Source organism: Lepidothrix coronata, unplaced genomic scaffold (assembly GCF_001604755.1).
Source record: "Lepidothrix coronata isolate B3197 unplaced genomic scaffold, Lepidothrix_coronata-1.0 Scaffold52, whole genome shotgun sequence".
NCBI classification, from domain to species: domain Eukaryota; kingdom Metazoa; phylum Chordata; class Aves; order Passeriformes; family Pipridae; genus Lepidothrix; species Lepidothrix coronata.
Window position 1 is genome coordinate 4,068,173 of NW_016690232.1, and position 18,048 is coordinate 4,086,220.

Here is an 18,048-nt window from a genome sequence, read left to right on the forward strand (position 1 = left end):
GGAGCAGCACAAAATCCTGTTATCCAATAAGTTATCCACTGGTAGTTGGATTTTCATTGAGTGACATCTGTCACAGACCATTGCATGTAGGAGGTACTGCTGAGTTTGTAGCATCTTTTGTTTGGATGGGTTTGGTAGACATGGACATTCGGGGTTTGGTTTTGAAGTATTTGGAAGTGCTCTCATCTCCCTCAAAGCTGTGCAGTTTGGCTGTCATCCTGCCATGGCCAGATGTGCCAGGAAGCTGTAAAAGGCATCCAGGATGGCACCCGACATTAGGAGGCAAGGGGAAAGCTTGGAATCAGATCTGTTGGTCAGTAACATTCATGTGTGGGACTGAGCACTCTTACACTCCGGTGTGTAATGGTCTTTCTTTCCTTTCTGATTGTTTTCTGTCTACCTGTGTGGGTTTCTGCCATTTCCAGGAGCTCCTCCTTTCTATAGATGGAGCATTGCTAAAAGGGCTCTGGGACAGGCACCTACCAGGGCCTTGCAAGCCTTTACAGAATGTGTATTACTGATTTGAGCCTGGCTTTTCCCGCCTTTTGTGTTGAAGTTCACTGAATTAGAGCAGGTTTCCTCCTTTTTAACCTGTCACAGTGACACATCCCAGCTAACACGTGATGATGAAAGGGCATTTCTCAGAGGCACCTGGCATAGAGCAAAGCTTGGCATTGTATGTTGGCCCCAGAGCTGCCCATCTCTTCTTCTGCACTGCCCAGCATCAGCTCCCCTACTCAACACCTTCCCTTTGGTCCATCTGCTGAAACTATCCATCTGATCACAGTCAGCATCTCTGTTCCTTGATCGCTGTCAGCATCTCTGCGTTCCTCCCGGCTGTGGAGGATGTGCTCCAGGTGCCCTGATCCTGACTGGTGCCAGCTGGGTGAGGCTGCACCGGGTTGTCCCTGTCCACTCACTGGGATCACTCATCCCAACAGGGGCACATCCTGGGAGAAGAACACACTGCACCTCCCTAGGATGCTCTAGAAACCGCTGCTTTCTGTCGCATGTTGGGAAATATCCCTTGCATCAAGGCCATCTTAATTCATCTTCCGCGCACTGTGTTTCATTGCAAAACAAACATTTCCAGCTTCTCGTGGGCAATATTCATCTCACATAATTCCCACAGTGGGAGCTGTAATCCTCACTTTCACAGCCAATCTTTGATTAGTCTCCAGGTGTGACCGTTTTGCTCTGAAGGCTCAGCGTTGCCGTACCTGGAACAGCCGGGCACGTCGGGCTGCGATTAGCCACGGTGCTCCAAAAAGCCAAATCAAAGAGGGATTGAGATCAGCAGCTTCCCAAGGGCATTTCAAGGCCTTTAGTGAGTGACCACGCTAAAGCTTTTTCCATTTACCTGGATTAAAATTTGTCACAGAGGAAATACAAGCAAATAGCACAGCATCTGAGGAGTGTAACAAATAGCATTTGGCCAGCCAGAACGCTCAAAGGGGGGGGGGGGGAAATCCACAGCGTAAATAAAGTACAAACCATGTTTGCATAACATTGGATTAATAGTTCTTTTTAAAAACCACACTGGGATTAAAGACACGCATCTCCTATGCCAGGACTCGCGCTCCCTCCTTAGCCCAACAGATGCCAGGAAGTACATCTAAGAGAAATAAAAAGCCTCGTTAGATCCAGCCGGCTGCTGAAGCAGCAGTGCTTTCCACAGGCCTTTGGAAGAGGAACAAATGGCTGTAGTATTCCTGGAGCAGTCCTGTGTGTTTTATAGGGAGTTCTGCAGCAAAGTGTTCCTGTGGAAAGGGATTTCTGCTGCACAGCTCCATTCCCATTCACCTGTGGGTTTTGTCAGCTGCAGTTTTGAAGGCGGTGATGCAGAGGGGAGCTGGCTTCCCATCCCCCAGCCCACATATTTGACATGCTGCCTTTCCAATAACTCATCTGGAGCGCTGCTGCCTCTTCTTCCCCAGCCCTGCTCCGTATTTTGCTGAAGTCAGTGCCGGCCCTGTCACTCCCCCGAGCAGGCACGTGCTTAAGGAGCGCTCGGGGACTCTGGTTCAGATCAGTTACCTTATTAATGTGGAGTAATCAATGGATGCCGTCCTCGATTCCTTCAGTTCTTTGGCTTGCAGTATCTCTAGTGACAGCCATTTGCATTATGTCCCTGCAGTTTGGGCAGAAAGAGGCTCCTGAAATGAGGAGTCCTCAAACACTGGTGTGAGTTCACTGACGTGAATGGGACATAGTGACACATTCCTTTGCTTGGAAAAGACATGAAATGGATATTGAGGCAGCAAATGCCTGTTACATCTGGCTTTCCTCTTTTGTCTCTGTTGCTGTGGTTGTTGTGTTGGTGCAATGTCCCAGAGCAAAAGGTGGCACTTCCCACCCTGAAACACGGATGATTCCTAGTTTTTCAGCTCAGCGGGGTTAATATCAAACAGAATAGCATGTGGGAAACCAGAAGTCTCCAGCTATGGGTGAGATTTCTACCTGTTTTACTGTTCTCCTTTTCCCTTTTGCCTGCTCCAGAATCCACAACAGACACCAGAATTTGCACCTTAATCCCAGAGATGATGGTAATTAAAAACTTAAGTCTCCATAGACAGATGCAAATAAATTAAGGAGGCAAAGAACTGAATTAGAGGCTAATCCTGATGGGCTAGTGAAAGCAAAGTGGCCAGTAATTCTTTCCTTCTGTTATTTCACCTGTTCTGGTGGCAGGACGAGGCTGTGGCAGTGTGAGGTGCCTGGGTGTGCACTGCTGGATGTGCCACATGTGCTCTCTCCAGCAGAGCCTAGGGAGGGACACAGGAGCCCGGGAAGGGGACACACTTCCCAAAGCACTGCAGCTGGTGCAGTGGTGTATGTGTTAAGCTGGAAGAGGGGGCTGTGTGCCAACACCTACAAATCACGTGGTTTGCTTTGCCCTTTTGCTGCAGGTGTTTCGCAAGTTCGGCAACCTGCTCATCCCTGAGCACTGTGCCCTTCCCTCACCCAACAGATCTTACCTGGGCTTTGGGTAGATGTAAATTCTGAAGAGCAGGAACCTAAGATTTATTCAGTTGGAGAAAAACTGGATTTTTTTTCCTTCTGTGTGATCATTTGTGCTGAAGAGTACAGCACAGCGTCCCGGTGCTTTACCCTTCTCTCAAGTAGGCCAAGGCTGGGCTTGCACTGAAACATCTTGCACTAAAGCATCAGGATTAGTGAGAATCCCAGAGTAAGGCCATAGGACTGAAATCCTTCATTTTTATGGGATGGAAGTGATAACACTATGAACTGAATTGTACTCAAGTCATGACGTGATCCACGCACTCTTACGGGTGGATAGATATTGATTATCTGTCAATATGAAGTGATGGGTGGATGATGATTCAAATCCCAACTGTCAGGTAGCTGAATGTCCTGGCCTTTTTATCTAGTCAATTAAAACATTGCTGTGATTCAGCTTATTTATTTAAAACTGTGATTTACTTGTGTCCCCACAACATTGCCTATACCTCTAAAATCAAGTCTCTCTCTTTTTTCAGGATGGGGAAGGCCAGACTGCACTCCATTATGGTAAGCTGCCTCTCAGCTTCATTGTCCTCTCTAACAGGATGGATTTGCAGCTGGAGTAAATGCTCAATGCACAGAAAGCAAATTTCAGGAGAAAAATGAGCAGGGAAGCTGGATTTGATTACCTCCGCCGTCAAATCCAGCATGGTAGGAGTAGGAGCCGTGGGAGAAGCAGCAAAGAAGACTGCTATCTTCCCTTCCTTCTCCTCTGCAAATGTCACCTTAAAGCCTTCCTTTGCCCCCAGTTAATGATGCAGAGTTTTCTGTACACCTGTGTGTCTCTAAGATGTGGTTGTGCCACCTCCAGACCCAGGAGTGGCTCTGATTAGGGAATGCCAAATCCCTGGGCCTTCAGGGGGGGTCTGTATCAGTTTTAACAGGTTACACAGGTGAGGGGAAGGGGATGACCAAGGTGGCCTCCACCTCTACGTGTCCTGGTGACAAACCTGTTTGATTGCAGCTGAGAGAGCAGCAGCTTCTCTACTACAAAAATCAGCAGGGGGAAGTCACAGTTCGCGTCCCTCCTGCAGTTTCAGGCTAATTAGATACATGATTTTATAGGAGTCTTTAATTGAAAGATTGTCCTATCTCCAAATGAGAAGAGTAGAGACTGAAGTGATGCATGCGGTGCTGATGTGTGGGGGAATATGAAAAAAGTATCGATTTAATCTGGATCATAATTTTTTCCCAAAATTAAGACATAGCCAGTTATTATTTTGTACTCTCTCTTGATGCCTGTCACTGTAATTAAGAGCATACTTGTCATTCTGAAGTGTTTGTGTCTTTCTCTCTCTCCCTGATCTCTCCACAAGGACATTAACAGGATGGCAAAATTGCTTTGCAGAGCATCAGTCCAAAGCACAGCATTTGGATCTGGAGCTAAACTCCCAGATTCCAGGGCCCCTGAACTGAGACTGTAATTACAATAATGTGTGATTTCTCCCCATGTCATCTTTCCTGTAGGATACTCTATTTTTCAAATTCCTATCATTATGACTGGAGTAGTGAATCTATTGCTTAGCACAGCGTTGTCCACAGATTGACAGCACTTAAAATGCCACACTGCCTCCTTCTCTGCCTAATCCATTCCACGTTTTGGGCTTTCTCTCTCCTGGGAAGATGCTTTCCCTGCTCCCAACTCCAGGACTGACATTTGCCTATGGAGGGGTGCACAGTACATTACTGTAGGTCATGCACAAGCATAGCACATATATAACTTATCCATGAGAATCTGATTCAAGCAAGGCCAGTATGTGAAAAAAAGAGTGGATGCATCACCTGAGTGTAAATTCTGTGGAGGTGGATCACTCTGGCTGGTGACTGAGGCAGCCTGTTTAACAATCAAACAAACAAAACTGATTTAATGAACGTTATTTCAGAAACGGTTTCTCTGATCCACCCTGACAGCTCAGATGTTTCAATAGTGACAGTTTACCATGGTTTTCTTCCCAAATGCTTTAAGTGTTAAAATTTTTTCTTCCCCCTTCCCGCCTCTCTTCCCTGTATATTGTCTTAGGGAAGCCTTTTTGGCACACAGGTCCAGTGTGTCCATAGGTGCCCAGCTATTCCTGGTGACCATCACTGCACCCAGGCTGTCCTCATTCCCTTACTTACTGACCTGATCATAAATCCCCCCGATCTTGGAAACAGCTTGTTAAATGAGGGACTGGTTTGAATTCAAGTGCCTGTTGGCCTGAATGGAACTCACTGAAAACCCCCCAATACCATTTTGGTCAGCACTTCACAACCAAGCTGTTAATTGCAGAGGAGAGGCGTGAGAGCTCCTCTGAAAACTGTCTCTGAGCTGAGCAGTGCCTTCACAAGGCCTTCCCTTTCGTTGGAGGCTGTTCAGGGAAGGGTTAAATCCCATCAGCAAGGCCAGCGAGGCAGGCACTGCTTTTAGGGTGTCTGCATCCCTTTTTATGAGGCGGCGTGGCCTGACAGCTGTCCTTGTGGTGACAGCTCTCCTGATTACAGCCGGTGTCAAACTGCATCCTGCTGCGGGTTATAAATCCTGCCTCCTTCCGATGGGCGCCGACCCCGGGTTTAATCGGAGGTTAAGTGGAGGCCATCCGGCAGCGCGGTCCGGAGGCACCGGATCACCGGTGGGACCCACTGCCGGGCCCGCTCTGCCCCGGGCTGGTCACTCTGACCACGGTCTCCCTGCTGAAGGGCCCGTTAGCCTTCGGCTCCTCTCCATCCATCCATCCACTCACCCACCGGGAATACTGAAATCATTGCTGCTGCCTCTCCCAGAGGAAATCAAGGCTTCTCCGAGCCGTGGTGGCCACGTGGCCGCGGAGTGGGCAGGCTCTGTATCCTCATGGGCGCTCCGGCTTCCCTGCAAAGCACCATCTGTTCGGCTCTGTCTGTGCTGTGGCAGGGCAGTGGGAGGGGATGCTGGAGGGAAAATAAATAATAAAAAAAAAAAAAAAAGAATTCATCATCTGAACCCTGAGGATTAATGGAGTCGGGAGGCGAACTGCGCTGAATGGAAATTCATCTTCACCCGTGCCAGTGTCAGGGCTGCTGCTCCGGCCCCTGACAAATCGAGGGTCCCAGGGTGCCATAAATCCAGCAGCTGTGCTCATCCCCTGGGATGTCCCCAGCCCGCTCAAGGACATGAGCTGTGCCCCACGGTGGCACCAGACGAGAAAGTTGCATTTCCCTGTGTGGGCACCCAGCTCCCCATCCCCGGAACCTGCCACCACAGCTTCCTTGGCATCTCTGGAAGTCTGCTTTCTGCAAAGGGATGTGCCCTCTGGCTCTTCAGCTCAGCCTCACCCACACCCCCCACCTGCTTCCTCACTAACCCCTTCTCCCTTTTCTCCTCCTTGTTTTATCTTCAGTATGAGCTCCAGTTGCACGTTGACTTTATTTTAATGAGACATTGCTGGATCAGTAGAGAATTGCAGAGTAATGCAAAAGACTCTCTAATTACTAAAAGAGTCAGTCAGTAGCATTATAAAAGCACCCAAAATACAATTAAAACCAATTGCTAGCAATGCAAGAGGAAAGGTACCACCTTCACAGCCTCATAAGGCAGTTTTGGCTTCTCTAGGATCTGCTTTGCATGGGCTTAAGGGAAAATCCAGGGTCTGGAACTTCTGCTGATAACAGCCAAGTCCATCTCTTAAGTGTTGAGTTTTCCTGATTTCCCTGGTTCTTTTATTTTTTTTAACGTCCTTAGGTAGGATTGTTACATCCTGGGGACAGAGAAGAGCTCAGGTCAAACTTGATTCTGTCTTGGCTGAGAAAATCAGGGATTTAAAAACAGTTCCTAGTGCAGGTGTGAGTGTGTGTGCCATTACCAGCTGTCTGAGGGCACAGACACGGCCCCTTGGAGCTGGTGCTCAGGGAAGGGATGGACAGCAGCTAAAAACCATCCAAAGTTTCTGCAAGGAGAAATGATGGATGAAAGCCAGGAGCAAGGCAGTACTGATGATGTCCTGCCTGGAATGTGCCGCCTGTGGAGCCCTGGGAGATTCAGGAGGCAGGTGAGGGGCGGGGACTTACAGGGATGTTATGCATAAATAGATACATTAGATACAGATACAGGTATAGATACAGATAAATGCATTATAAATTGTTGGTACAAAAGCAGGCAGGGAATGCTTTCCCAGGTGGCACTTTGGGGCTCTCTGCAGTGCTGCACCAGCACTCTGGGGCCTTTCCCAGGGTCAGTCTCCATTCCTGGATGTGAAGGAGCCCTAGCCAACTGTGCCCAGGCTCCCTCTGTGTCCCAGATGATGCCGTGCAAACCCCTGGGCTCCCGGCCAGCTGCGTGTCTGGGCTGTGGGCTCTGGGGTGCTGGTTGCACCAGTAACACCTCCCCTGGACTTCTGGCTTTGCTCTTACTCTGTCTTTTCTCCTTCCTTTGCACCATTAAATCCAAAGTAAGACATTGTGTACTGAACACTGCCCCGAAAAATGATCTGCTGCGCCGGGCCAGGTGCTGAGACGGCGTTTCCTGCCTCCGGCACACGCATGGGAAGCCGCCAGCTACAGCCACCGCTCCAGCAACGCCCATCACCGCCGCCTCGGGGCAGGATCCCCAGACTAACCCTTCCCTCTCTCCCTCCAGCTGCCACCTGCGAGTTTTTGGACATCGTGGAGCTGTTGCTGCAGTCGGGAGCAGACCCCGGGCTGCGGGACCAGGAGGGCTGCCTGCCGGAGGAGGTGACAGACTCCAAAGCCATCACTTCGGCTCTGCAGCAGCACGGCACCGGCGAGCCCTGACCCTGCGGGGGGACAGAGATGCTCTGCAATAACGCCCCTTCCCCCCCCTCCCCACTGCCCTCCCCAGTCGCCTCGGGTGTTCAAGGGGACCTTTCAGAGCACAGGGTCTGGCTGGTCTCTCCAGCACGAGGGCCAAGCACATACCCTGGGCAGGATGGGATCAGAGTTCTGCATGCTCTGACATTTATCAGTATTTGAGGGGGGAGGGAGTGGGGAGAGGGCCTGGAGAAGGCCCCAGGAATTATTTTAATGTATCAAACACAAGTACTGCATTGGCTGTCTCACTGGAGCAGCCTGGGCTGACTGGTCGGCTCCACTGTGGGGAGGGCAGGGCTGCTGGGCCAGGTGAGGGATGCTCATCTCTCCCTTTCAGGTTGAACTTTGGTTTATTTTTTTTTTCCCCTGGGTCCAAACAAAATATTATAAATAAAAGCACAGTGTCGAGATGGAGTGTTTGGTTTTTTGGTTTTTGTTTTTTTTTTTTTTCAGGGAGTGACTTGATTCCTTGGGGGCAATAAGGATGGGAGGTAGCTCAGTGCTGCCACAGCTCTGCTCAAGCTCTTGTCCTGTGCAGAGAGGCCTGCAAGGGTCATACAAGTGTCTGTCTGTCCCTCTGTTTCTCACATAACACGTGTTGCTAACCAACCCTTCCAAGCTGACAGGACTTTTACCACATCACACAACCACTTTGTTGAATAAAATGGCTTTAAACCCTCGCCTCCATAATCAGCTCCAGGTCCTCCTGCCATGTGCCATTCCCTGGAGTGGCTCATTCAGAGCTGGGGTTTGGTAAGAGCTGGGCACAGAGATAAACCTGCACACACCTTGTCTCCCCTGTGGGCCTCTCAGGTACTTCATGGTCTTCTCAGCTGTCCAAATATCCAGAAAGCGGGAAAAATGTGCCTCATGGCAATGCCCGAGTGCTGGAGTGAGGTGGGATGGTTATGGGGCTTCCTGCTTCCTCATCAGGGTCCCGACTGGGCCGTGCTGGTGAGTCACAGGAGCTGCCAGGGCTGGGTTTGTGCTTTGGGATAGGTGGGAGGGAGGCTGCTGCCTTGGGTGCGTGTGTGGCAAGAGGAGACCGTGCCATCCCTGTGGGACATTGCTGTGAGTTTGCTTTTCCCCAGACAAGATTTACAGCCTTGGGGGGAGCATAGAAAATCTCCGTTGCTGTGACAGGAAGCCACTTGCCATCAAGTCCTTTCTGCAGCACATCCAGCCTCAGGAAAACAAATGGGAATGTTCCCTTTGCTGAGGACCGGCTGGGCAGGAGGCACGTGAGGGTTTTGGCCCCTGACGGTGTCTGTGGCTCCTGCCAGAGCTGACAAAGTCACTGCACTGGCTCCGGCACCGCCACTGCACCAACACACAGCACGGGCCAGGCTCCATGGTGGGGAAAATGGCTTGGAGAGTTATTTTCCATTAATATTAAACCAAGGCCTACAATGGCTTCTGCTCCCCTTCGCCCTGCCCAGGGCACCCCCAGGCTGGCAGTGCCCGGGCTCATCACAGCCCAGGCATTTTGCATCCGGGTAGCAAAGACCCAACCGCAGTACTGGGGTCACACTGGCTCTGTGATGGTGGTGGCATCAAGGCTGGGGACAAGTGAGGCCACTGCTGTGCAGTGCCATAATGCACAGCCACTGCCTGGCTTGATGGACACGCTGGGTAGTAAAAAAACCCTTGTTAAAGCCGGGATGGAAAGCAGCAGCCACGGTGCTGGTGCTTTCAGAGAGCACATTTGGGGCCCGAGCGCTCAGCCCTGGAGATGTTTATAGCACTTTAGGTCTGTTTGTGAGGTTGGAGCCTTTCCAAAAAAAAAAAAAAAAGAAAGCAGGGGTGGGGGGGGAGGAGAGAAAGACATATATTATTGTTTATAATCTGCTTTATTCAGCCAAACCTTTCCCCAGCAGCCTTGCAGATTGCTGTTTAAATCCCTTGGTGCCTTTAACTACCGATACAGAAAGTGGTTAATGTGCATTCGCCCTAAGCTTGGCATCTACTCCAGGAAATCACTTTAATTGAGAAGCATTAAATGTTAAAATGATTAAAATATAGAAAGCCAACACACCGGTGCCCCCACGGAGGGGCTTGGACCCCCCCATCCTGCCTGGCACGGCTCTTCCATCTCACCTGTGCTGGGCGAGCGCTGCGGTGGCACAGCCGGGCACCGACTGCCACCTCTGCGGGGTGGCGGGAAAGCTGTGGCACCTCGGGGTGCCGTGTGGCACTGATGGAGATGCCCACCCCAAACCCACCCACCCCTCTAAAAAGCCAGGGCACCATGACCAACGTCACCTGTTCCATACAGGAATGCCAGCTTCCTGGACAGGACGCCAGCGATCCCGACCCCAAACAGCCAGGGGTGCCGGAGCAGGCAGTGCTGATGGTGACCACGGCCCTCCCACTGAGGAAGAAAATCCCAAAGACAGCAGCTGCTAAAGAGCATCCCGAGTTTATTTGCCATCGCTTTCCCTCGCAGCGGAGGGGGTGACTGTACACATCTCATGCCAATGCACCGGAGGCAGGGAACAAAAGCAACGCCCTGGGCCCGAATTCAGGAGCACTGGGCAGGATCGATTCTCCCCAAGACATGGCAATAAATAAGGTTTTATTCTTTTAAAATTTTTATTATTATTATTATTATTTTTGTTGGGTTTTTGTTTTTGTTGGGTTTTTTTTTCCTTTTTTTTCCCCCCAGGAAACAAGACTCTCACTTTCTGGAACTGTACAAAATTTACACAGCGAAGGGAGGAGGAGACATTTGGCCTTGTCGAAGGGGGATGGAGAGCAGCGGGCACGGCTCTCCCCTGTCCCCCTCCCCACCAGTGCCAGCAAGGCCGGGGGCTTGGCACAAAGCAGCATCCAAGGATGGGGAGGGGGGAGGCACGTGGATGCAGCTGGGGCAGCTCCTGCAGCACCAATGCACCCAGCTGGAGGGGCAAGGAGGGACAGGGACAGACCAGTGATGTGCTTTCTTGTGTGGCTTTTTTTTTTTTTCATTTTTATTCTTTTTTCCCCTTTGCTTTCAGAGCTCCCAATGCCCCTGGCAGCAGCCAGCTGAGGGGATCCACCCCCAGCCCTCCCTGATGAATGGCAGTCTGGGGTCATCAGCATCACCCCAGAGCCAGAGGGGATGGCAGGGACCCGGAGGCTGGAGCACCCCTGTGGGGTTGGGACAGAGCTGGGCACCCCGGGCAGAGAGTGTGGAGCTGGATTTTATCCATGGAGCTGAATGTCTGAGGGTAGGGGGTGCAGACTGTGCTGGGGGAGACAGGCACATGGGTTTTGAGCAAGGGGCTGGTGCTGGGTGGGCCTGGCCAGGAGCAGACCCCATGAGGCTTGCAGGATGTGCCAAAGCCACCTGAATCCTCCCTGGATGCCTGCACCCACCCTTGGTGCCATCAGCCCCACGGCACCAAAGGATGGCCTATACCAGGGACATCTCACACCCCAATCCCCTCCACTCCCCACCATGCAGCTGCTTCTGCAGCTGACAAAATACTCTTTTTTCCCCCTTTTGGGGGGAATTTTTTGCAATACCCTCAGAGCAAACATTGCCCACCTCTCCCACCCACCCTTCCAGCAGCTGCTTTCCAGGTGCCAGTCCCAAGCATCCCTGCTGGCTCCACCACAGCCCAGCTTGGCCAGTGGGCATCCCAAGCCAGAGGCATTGTTTTTTAATTCCTCCTCATCGCGTGACCATGGTGAAACCGCAGTGATGCTCCATAAACACTCCTGTGTGCCCAGGGATAAATCATGGCCCCGCGGTCACCACGTCAGGAGCAGGTAGGATCTTCCCTGGCAGCACCGCTCCGGGCAGCGGGACAGTGGCCCCGCTCGGACACGTCCCCGGCAAAATAAACCCTTCTACAATATAGATTTCTCTTTCTGCTGAGGCTCCGGGCAGCGCCGAGTTGCATTTCAACTCCGTATCGAAAAATAACTCTTGAAAATAGCAGCGGTGCTCGGCCCGGGGGGTGCGGGAACTGCGGGGCTGGCGCGGGTGCGGGGACGGACTCTGCCATCCCTGATTGTCCTTCTTTCCCTCCCGCTGTCCCACACCACGGCCGTGCCCCAGCCCTGCGCCGGGTCCTCGCCGTGCATCCCGTGCGCCGACACCTCTCTTGTGCTTACACCCGAAGGCATCCGTGCCCCCCGCCCCGAGCACAGACGCCCCTACCCACCGCCAGTGCTGCCCGCCCCTCCCTGCAGCCCTCCGGGGCCAATTCCCATGGGAAATCCTGGAAAGGTCAACCGCCGGCGGGTGCCCTCAGTGCTGCGCTTGCGGGCTGGGGGGAGAGCGAGGGGGCCGGGGCGGGGGGCGAGCAGCGCTTAGAAAGGGGGGTGATCCATGTCGTCCAGCCAGGAGGCCGGGCTGGTGGGAAAGTCTGGGTACCCGACGCTGCTGCCCGTGGAGATGTCGGAGGTGGGGCCCCCCCCGGCCATGGCCCGCAGCGTCTGACTCACCCCCTGCGCCCCGTGGGCCACCAGCCCCAGGCTGCCGTCCATGGCGTAGTCCAGCCCGTTCAGCAAGGGCGGGTGGGACGGCAGGGAGGAGATGGAGGACGGCGACTGGGGGAGGCCGTAGGGACTCCCGTCCCGCAAGTCCTGGTACGACTGTCCCGTCCCCTCCATGGAGAAGCCGCCGTTCAGCAACTGTCCGCCCGCCACGTCCCCCACGGTGCCGTAAACCCTGTTGTTGTGGCCCAGCTCGGAGAGGATCTGGTCTTCTGCCGGGGAGAGGAGGGACAGCAGAGGCGGGGGGTCAGCGCAGGGGGCGGCCCCGCGGCCCCCCGGCCCCGCGCGGGCGCCCCGCTCACCGCGGAAGCTGAGCTCGCTGTCGCTGACACCGCAGTCCTCGGCCGAGCTCTCCTTCTCCAGCTTCCCACCCCCGCGGCTCCGCTTCACGCTCTTGTAGAACTGCCCCCAGCGGTGCCGCCCCGCGTCCTTCTTCAGCCGCTTCTCCTTGGCCCGGCGGTTCTGGAACCACACCTGGGGCGGGAAATGGGGACATCGATGGCACCGCGGCACTCCTGCGTGCCAGCGCTCCTGCCTCCAACCCCCATGGAACTGCTACATCCCTGCATCCCTGCACCTCTGCTACCCAACACACTCCAACCCCACACGCTAGCACCACTGCAATCCAGCACTCCTGCACCTCAGCATGCCAACACCCCGGCACACCAGCATCCCAGCATCCCTGCAACCCAGTATGCCAGCTGGGGAGGGGGGGCCACTTGGATGCAGCACCAGTGCGCCCAGCTTGGAGGGCAAGGAGGGACAACAAGGAGGGAGGGACACACTCATACAACCCAGCACCCCTAAACCCCTGCAACCCTGCATGCCAGCACCCCTGCACCCCATCTCCCACACCCCCATGCAATCCAGGACCCAAACATCCCTGCAGCCCAGCTCCCGAGCAGCCATGCCACCCCAGTACCTCTGCCACTCCTGCATCCCCTGAAATGTAGCACCCAGACACCCCAGAGGGACCTCAGTGTCACCCTTCTCTGGGGGCAGGGTGGAGAGGGGCACCCCCACGGCCTCACCTGCACCACCCTCATGTCAAGCCCCGTCTCGGAGGAGAGCTGCTCCCGCACGTGCCGGGCGGGCTTGGGGGAGTTTTTGTAGGCATTCTTCAGCGTTTCCAGCTGCTTGGCTGTGATGGTGGTCCGGGGCCGCTTCGCGCCCGCCTCGGAGTCATCTGCAAGTGAAGCAGGCGGTACCATCCCCGGACTGCCAGCCCACGGCATTGGGAATATCTCCCCAGAACCAGCCGTCCCAGAGCCTGCAGGGACACCTTCCCACAGGCTCACCAGTGGCACGAGCCGTGGCCGGCCCTCGGTGTGCTGTGCCCCTCGCAGCCCCTGAGGGGTGCCTACCGTTCTGCTTGGCAGTCTCGTAGTCCTCCTTGCAGACCAGCCGCCCGTCCTCCATCAGGTAGAACTCATCCCCCGTGGCCAGCTGCCGGCTGCAGATGATGCAGGCGAAGCAGTGGAGGTGGTACACGAAGTCCTGGGCCTTGCGGACCACCTGGGTGGGGGGGATGCCCTGCTGGCACGCCGTGCATTTGGTCCCGAAACGCCTGCAGGGAGAAGCGGGTGACCCTGAGCTCCCCGGCGAGGTGGGCTTTGCTGGGCAGAGATGGGACTGGGACCAGCAGACAGGGCAGAGTTTAAACCAGCAATCAACCTTATTATGCATGACACTTCACACGGCGGGGGTTTATCTTCCTCAGAGTGAGAGACCGGCCTAATGGAGCTGAGGAAGGTTTGATTTTAATGGTTCTTTTAACTAATGCTTATAGGCTGCCTGATTTTCCCCTGCAAGGACAGTACATATTTCATCGACATTAATACCAAATAAATTAATTACGCCGCCCCACTGGCAAGATGAATCCCAGATTAATGCAGAATGATGGGGCTCTTACACCATAACGAGGGCCTGGCAGGGGCATTGGGTGGGCTGCTGTGGGGCAGGTGTTGGAATGAGCAAAGCCACCAGCTCGGCTGCAAGGAGCGTGCAAGGAGTGTGAAACAGCATGAAAGGAGTGTGCAGGAATGGGACAAGGAGTGTGGAAGGCACATGCAATGGGTGTGTGAGGAGTGTGCTAGTGTGGTGGTTTGGGAATGTGGGAAAAGCATGCAAGGAACACGTGGAATGGTGCAGGAAGTGTGGAAGGAGCGTCCAAGAAGTGAATTCCCTGAATTAACAGCATGAGGGTGACACACGCCATGAAGTGGTGGCAGCACAGGAGAAAGTCAAAAGTAAGTGGACATTCTGCTGGTGTTTTCAGCAACAGATGCTGTGGGATTGAGATTGGGCAGATGTCCACCTCCCATTGGCACCACAAGGGCTCTGCAGGGTCTCCCCTGCTCCCTGCAGTGCCCCTAAACCCTCCATCAGCAGGACCCCCAGACCCCATGGAGTCACTCAGGCATTGCAGCAGCAGCCCAGGTGAGAAAGCTATTGGAATAATCTGTCCTCTACGCCTTAAACAGCTCAATCTGCTTTGAAGGAGGCAGCCCAGGAACACCCAAGCCTTTTGGCCCCAAGGCTGCAGGGCAGGCAGGGGCAGGCAGGGGCAGGCAGTGGCATTCAGGGGAGCCCGGGGGGTGCAGCCATCCCACGCACCTCTCACTGTCCCCTGAGGGCTGAACATCCCCTGATGGTGCAAAACCACCCTCAAGCCCCACGGCTCCCCACGCTCTCATGCCCTGTGGAAAGCCAGGACACAGCCACCAAGGCTGGGGCCTTGAGACAGTCCCAAAGTCACGCAGGTGTCACCCAGGGATGGGTGGCAGGCACTGGGCATGAGTGGTGCCAGCACTGTTCCAGGGTGTTGGAAGCAGAAGGTGAGGAGGAAAACCCTGGTTTGCCTCGTTTTCTGGATTTGTATCCTGAAGGGAGAGTGCCTGGACATCTGCTGGGGAGACTTCAGCTGGTAGGGAAGGTGTGGGAGGGAGGGAGGGCAGGAAGGAGGGAGGGAGATATGGGAGAGGGATGGATAGGAGATGGACAGAGAGAGGGAGGGATGAAGGGAGGGTTTGAATGGAGAAAAAGGGATGGCAGGAAGGAGGGAGGGATGGATGGAGGATAAATGGAAGGATGAAGGGAGGGTTGGAATGGAGGATAAAGGGATGGACGAAGGGATGGAGGGAGTCATGAAGGGATGGTGCAAATGGAGGGAAGGAGGGAGGCGGGCATGTACATAGGGAGGGGTAGGACAGACAGACGATGCTTTTCTGTTCCAAAGGCTGAGCTGGTGCCCGCTCTGCAGCCCCCATCCTCCCTCTGCCTATCCACCCCCTCTCACAGAACGCTATAAAAGCCATTTTAACACCTCCTCCAGCATCCCGGTGGGGGTTTCACACCACCTGGGAATGGCCGGTCCCAGCACAGAGACACCCATGGCTGGGGACCAAGAGCTGCGATTCAGGGGAGGGAAAAAAAGATAAAAATCAAAAATCAATCTGATCTTTTCCGAAGCAGCTCCCGCATTTCCGACTGCCTCTGAAGTTGAGCCGAAATCCTCACGTCCTCCACAGGTTCCCTTCCCCGAAATCAATGAGCGGTGAAGGAAAGGTGAGGCAAGTGCCCGGGCGAGCGCCGAGCTGCTATTGATTGGCACCAAATAATCCAGGCAGGACCTCATCTGAGAAAGTCACTGATCTTTCAACTCCAATTAACATTGATTACCCGCACCTTTTGGGCGACTATTTAAATGACTTGGAGATTAATAGGCTGGAAAATATCAGAAGTGAAGTGTTATTACCCAGGCTGGAGCGGCTGCTTTGACCGTCGCTGGGAAGGAGAAATTCAAGCTGCATCTTTGGTCCTGATGGATGAGGAGGAGATGTGGGGGATGTGGGAGGCCTGAGAGCACGGGGATGGGCAGGCAGGTAAAGTGCTGTCTGGGGAGTAATTGTAATGGCCATCGGTTGGTTTAGCTGGCTGGTGGTGAGGGGTGACAGGTGACCCTCTGCCATCCCTTGGGAAAAACTCCCAAATGTCACCGGCAGCCAGGGACCAGAGCATCTCCTCTGAGAAGTCCATTTTTAATGGAGAACAGGTTGTCCTGTCTCATGGGAGCAGGGAAACGCCAAGGCTGGGGCATTGCACAGCTCAGAGGCAGCTGCCAACGCAATCAAATGAGGTTTTCACACTAATGGGAGCAAAAAAAAAAAGGATAAAAGAAAAAAAAAAAAGAGGAACAAAAGAAGAGGTAAAAGGTGAAGGGAAAGAAACAGCATCAGCAAATCGCGGCGAGGCGAGTGAAAGACTTGAAAGGAACAGGCAGCGTTATTGCTGCCTTGTGCGGGTTTCTCCTGCCCTCTAGCTCCGAGCGGAGCCGGGGCCGCTGCCGAACCGCCGCAGGTTGTCACCCCGAGGGGCTGAACACCCGCACAGGGGAGGCACGGGAGCATCAGGGAGATTTGGGGCTTTCAGATGGCTAAATCCCAACAACCAGCACCCAGCTTGCGGCAGCTGTAAAGCACCAACATTCCCTTCATGTTCACAACAAAAACGACAACAAAAGGCGTTGGAAGATTTTGGCGAAATTATGCTTAAAAATAGGTTGTGTGTTTGCTTCTCAGGCGGGGAGACGCCGCTTTCGGGGGGGCTGTGCCCCCGAGGGGTACTCACTTGAAGAAATCCTCCTTGCAGTAGACGCTGCCGGCCCGGGAGAAGCAGCGGTCGGCCAGCTGCATCTGGCAGTCGGCACACTTGAGGCAGGAGCTGTGCCAGTGCCGGTCCAGGACCTTGAGGATGAACTTGTCCAGGATGTGCTGGTTGCAGCCGGCGCACTGGGGGATCTCTGGGTAGGGGGGGAGAGGGATGGAGAGAAGAGCAGCGTCAGCCCCCGCAGCCCCGTCGGCCCCGCGGGGCCCCCACCCGGCTGGCAAAGCCCCTCCTGGGCATATGCCAGGGCTTTGCGGGGTGAGGAGGTGTCCCAGCACAGCTGCCTTTGCCGACCTTTGCCAAAACCCTCTGGGATAGCAAAGCCCACGGTCCCACCGGCTCCTCTGGACACACACACACACGTGAAGTTTTCCTTTCTGCACCCCGTTTTCCAGACCGTGTCCTGCTCCCTGACACCTGTTTCCCTGCCTGCCTCTCGCTCCCTCTGGAACGGCATCCCACAAACCCCAAACAGGAACGCAGCCTGTTGGTCCCCGTGGGACCAACTGTGGGGTCCCAGCTGTGACCTGGGGGTGCAGGGCACCTCCACCTCACCGCCAAAGGCTTTGTCAACGCGGACAAAAGTCTCTTCCCCTCCGCTCCCCCTGCATCCCGAGGACCACGAGCCACCCGTGCTGGCCATGCCGGCCCCTCCTGCAGGTGCCCCTCTCCCCGCAGTGTCAGGGCACCACATGCCTTCGCATCCTCCATGGTCCAGCATCCCTTTGGACTCCGGTTTTCCTGTGATGGGGACAGCCTGCTTTCTCCCATCCAGCCAGGGTATTACAGACTCCTGTCGCTGGAAACGGCTGGAAAATGCGGGATGAAGCAAGGCCAAGCTGGAGCAGAGCTATCCGGGGGCATCAGGTCCAGTTCCATCCAGCCCTCCCCACATCCAGCCCCTCACACTGTGGGAGTGTGAGAAGGAAGGCTTGCAGAAGGAAGGCTTTTCTTATGGCAAGATGTATCCCTGGCCATCCAGATTCCTACACAACGTTCGCCTATAGATCCACAGCTTCCATAGATCTGGAGAGCTGGATATTTCTCTCTCTCTCTCTCTGCCCGTAGCTTGGAATAAATGGGAGGTACAGCAAG

The 18,048-nt window shown here is 54.3% G+C and overlaps 2 protein-coding genes across 2 annotated transcripts in view; one reads left to right on the forward strand and one right to left on the reverse strand.

Moving 5' to 3' along the window:
• ACBD6 (acyl-CoA binding domain containing 6) overlaps positions 1-8,215 on the forward strand; it is an 83,194-nt gene extending 74,979 nt beyond the window's left edge. Inside the window, exons 7-8 of the mRNA XM_017815938.1 lie at positions 3,501-3,531; positions 7,613-8,215. Coding sequence (XP_017671427.1) covers positions 3,501-3,531; positions 7,613-7,767 — 186 coding nt within the window. The 3' untranslated portion in view covers positions 7,768-8,215. The remainder of the gene's footprint in view (positions 1-3,500; positions 3,532-7,612) is intronic.
• A 3,887-nt stretch (positions 8,216-12,102) lies between these two features.
• Positions 12,103-18,048, reverse strand: part of LHX4 (LIM homeobox 4) — an 11,432-nt gene continuing 5,486 nt past the window's right edge. The window contains exons 2-6 of the mRNA XM_017815691.1: positions 16,918-17,089; positions 13,653-13,855; positions 13,320-13,474; positions 12,591-12,762; positions 12,103-12,500 (exon numbers count right to left, since the gene is read on the reverse strand). Coding sequence (XP_017671180.1) covers positions 12,103-12,500; positions 12,591-12,762; positions 13,320-13,474; positions 13,653-13,855; positions 16,918-17,089 — 1,100 coding nt within the window. The remainder of the gene's footprint in view (positions 12,501-12,590; positions 12,763-13,319; positions 13,475-13,652; positions 13,856-16,917; positions 17,090-18,048) is intronic.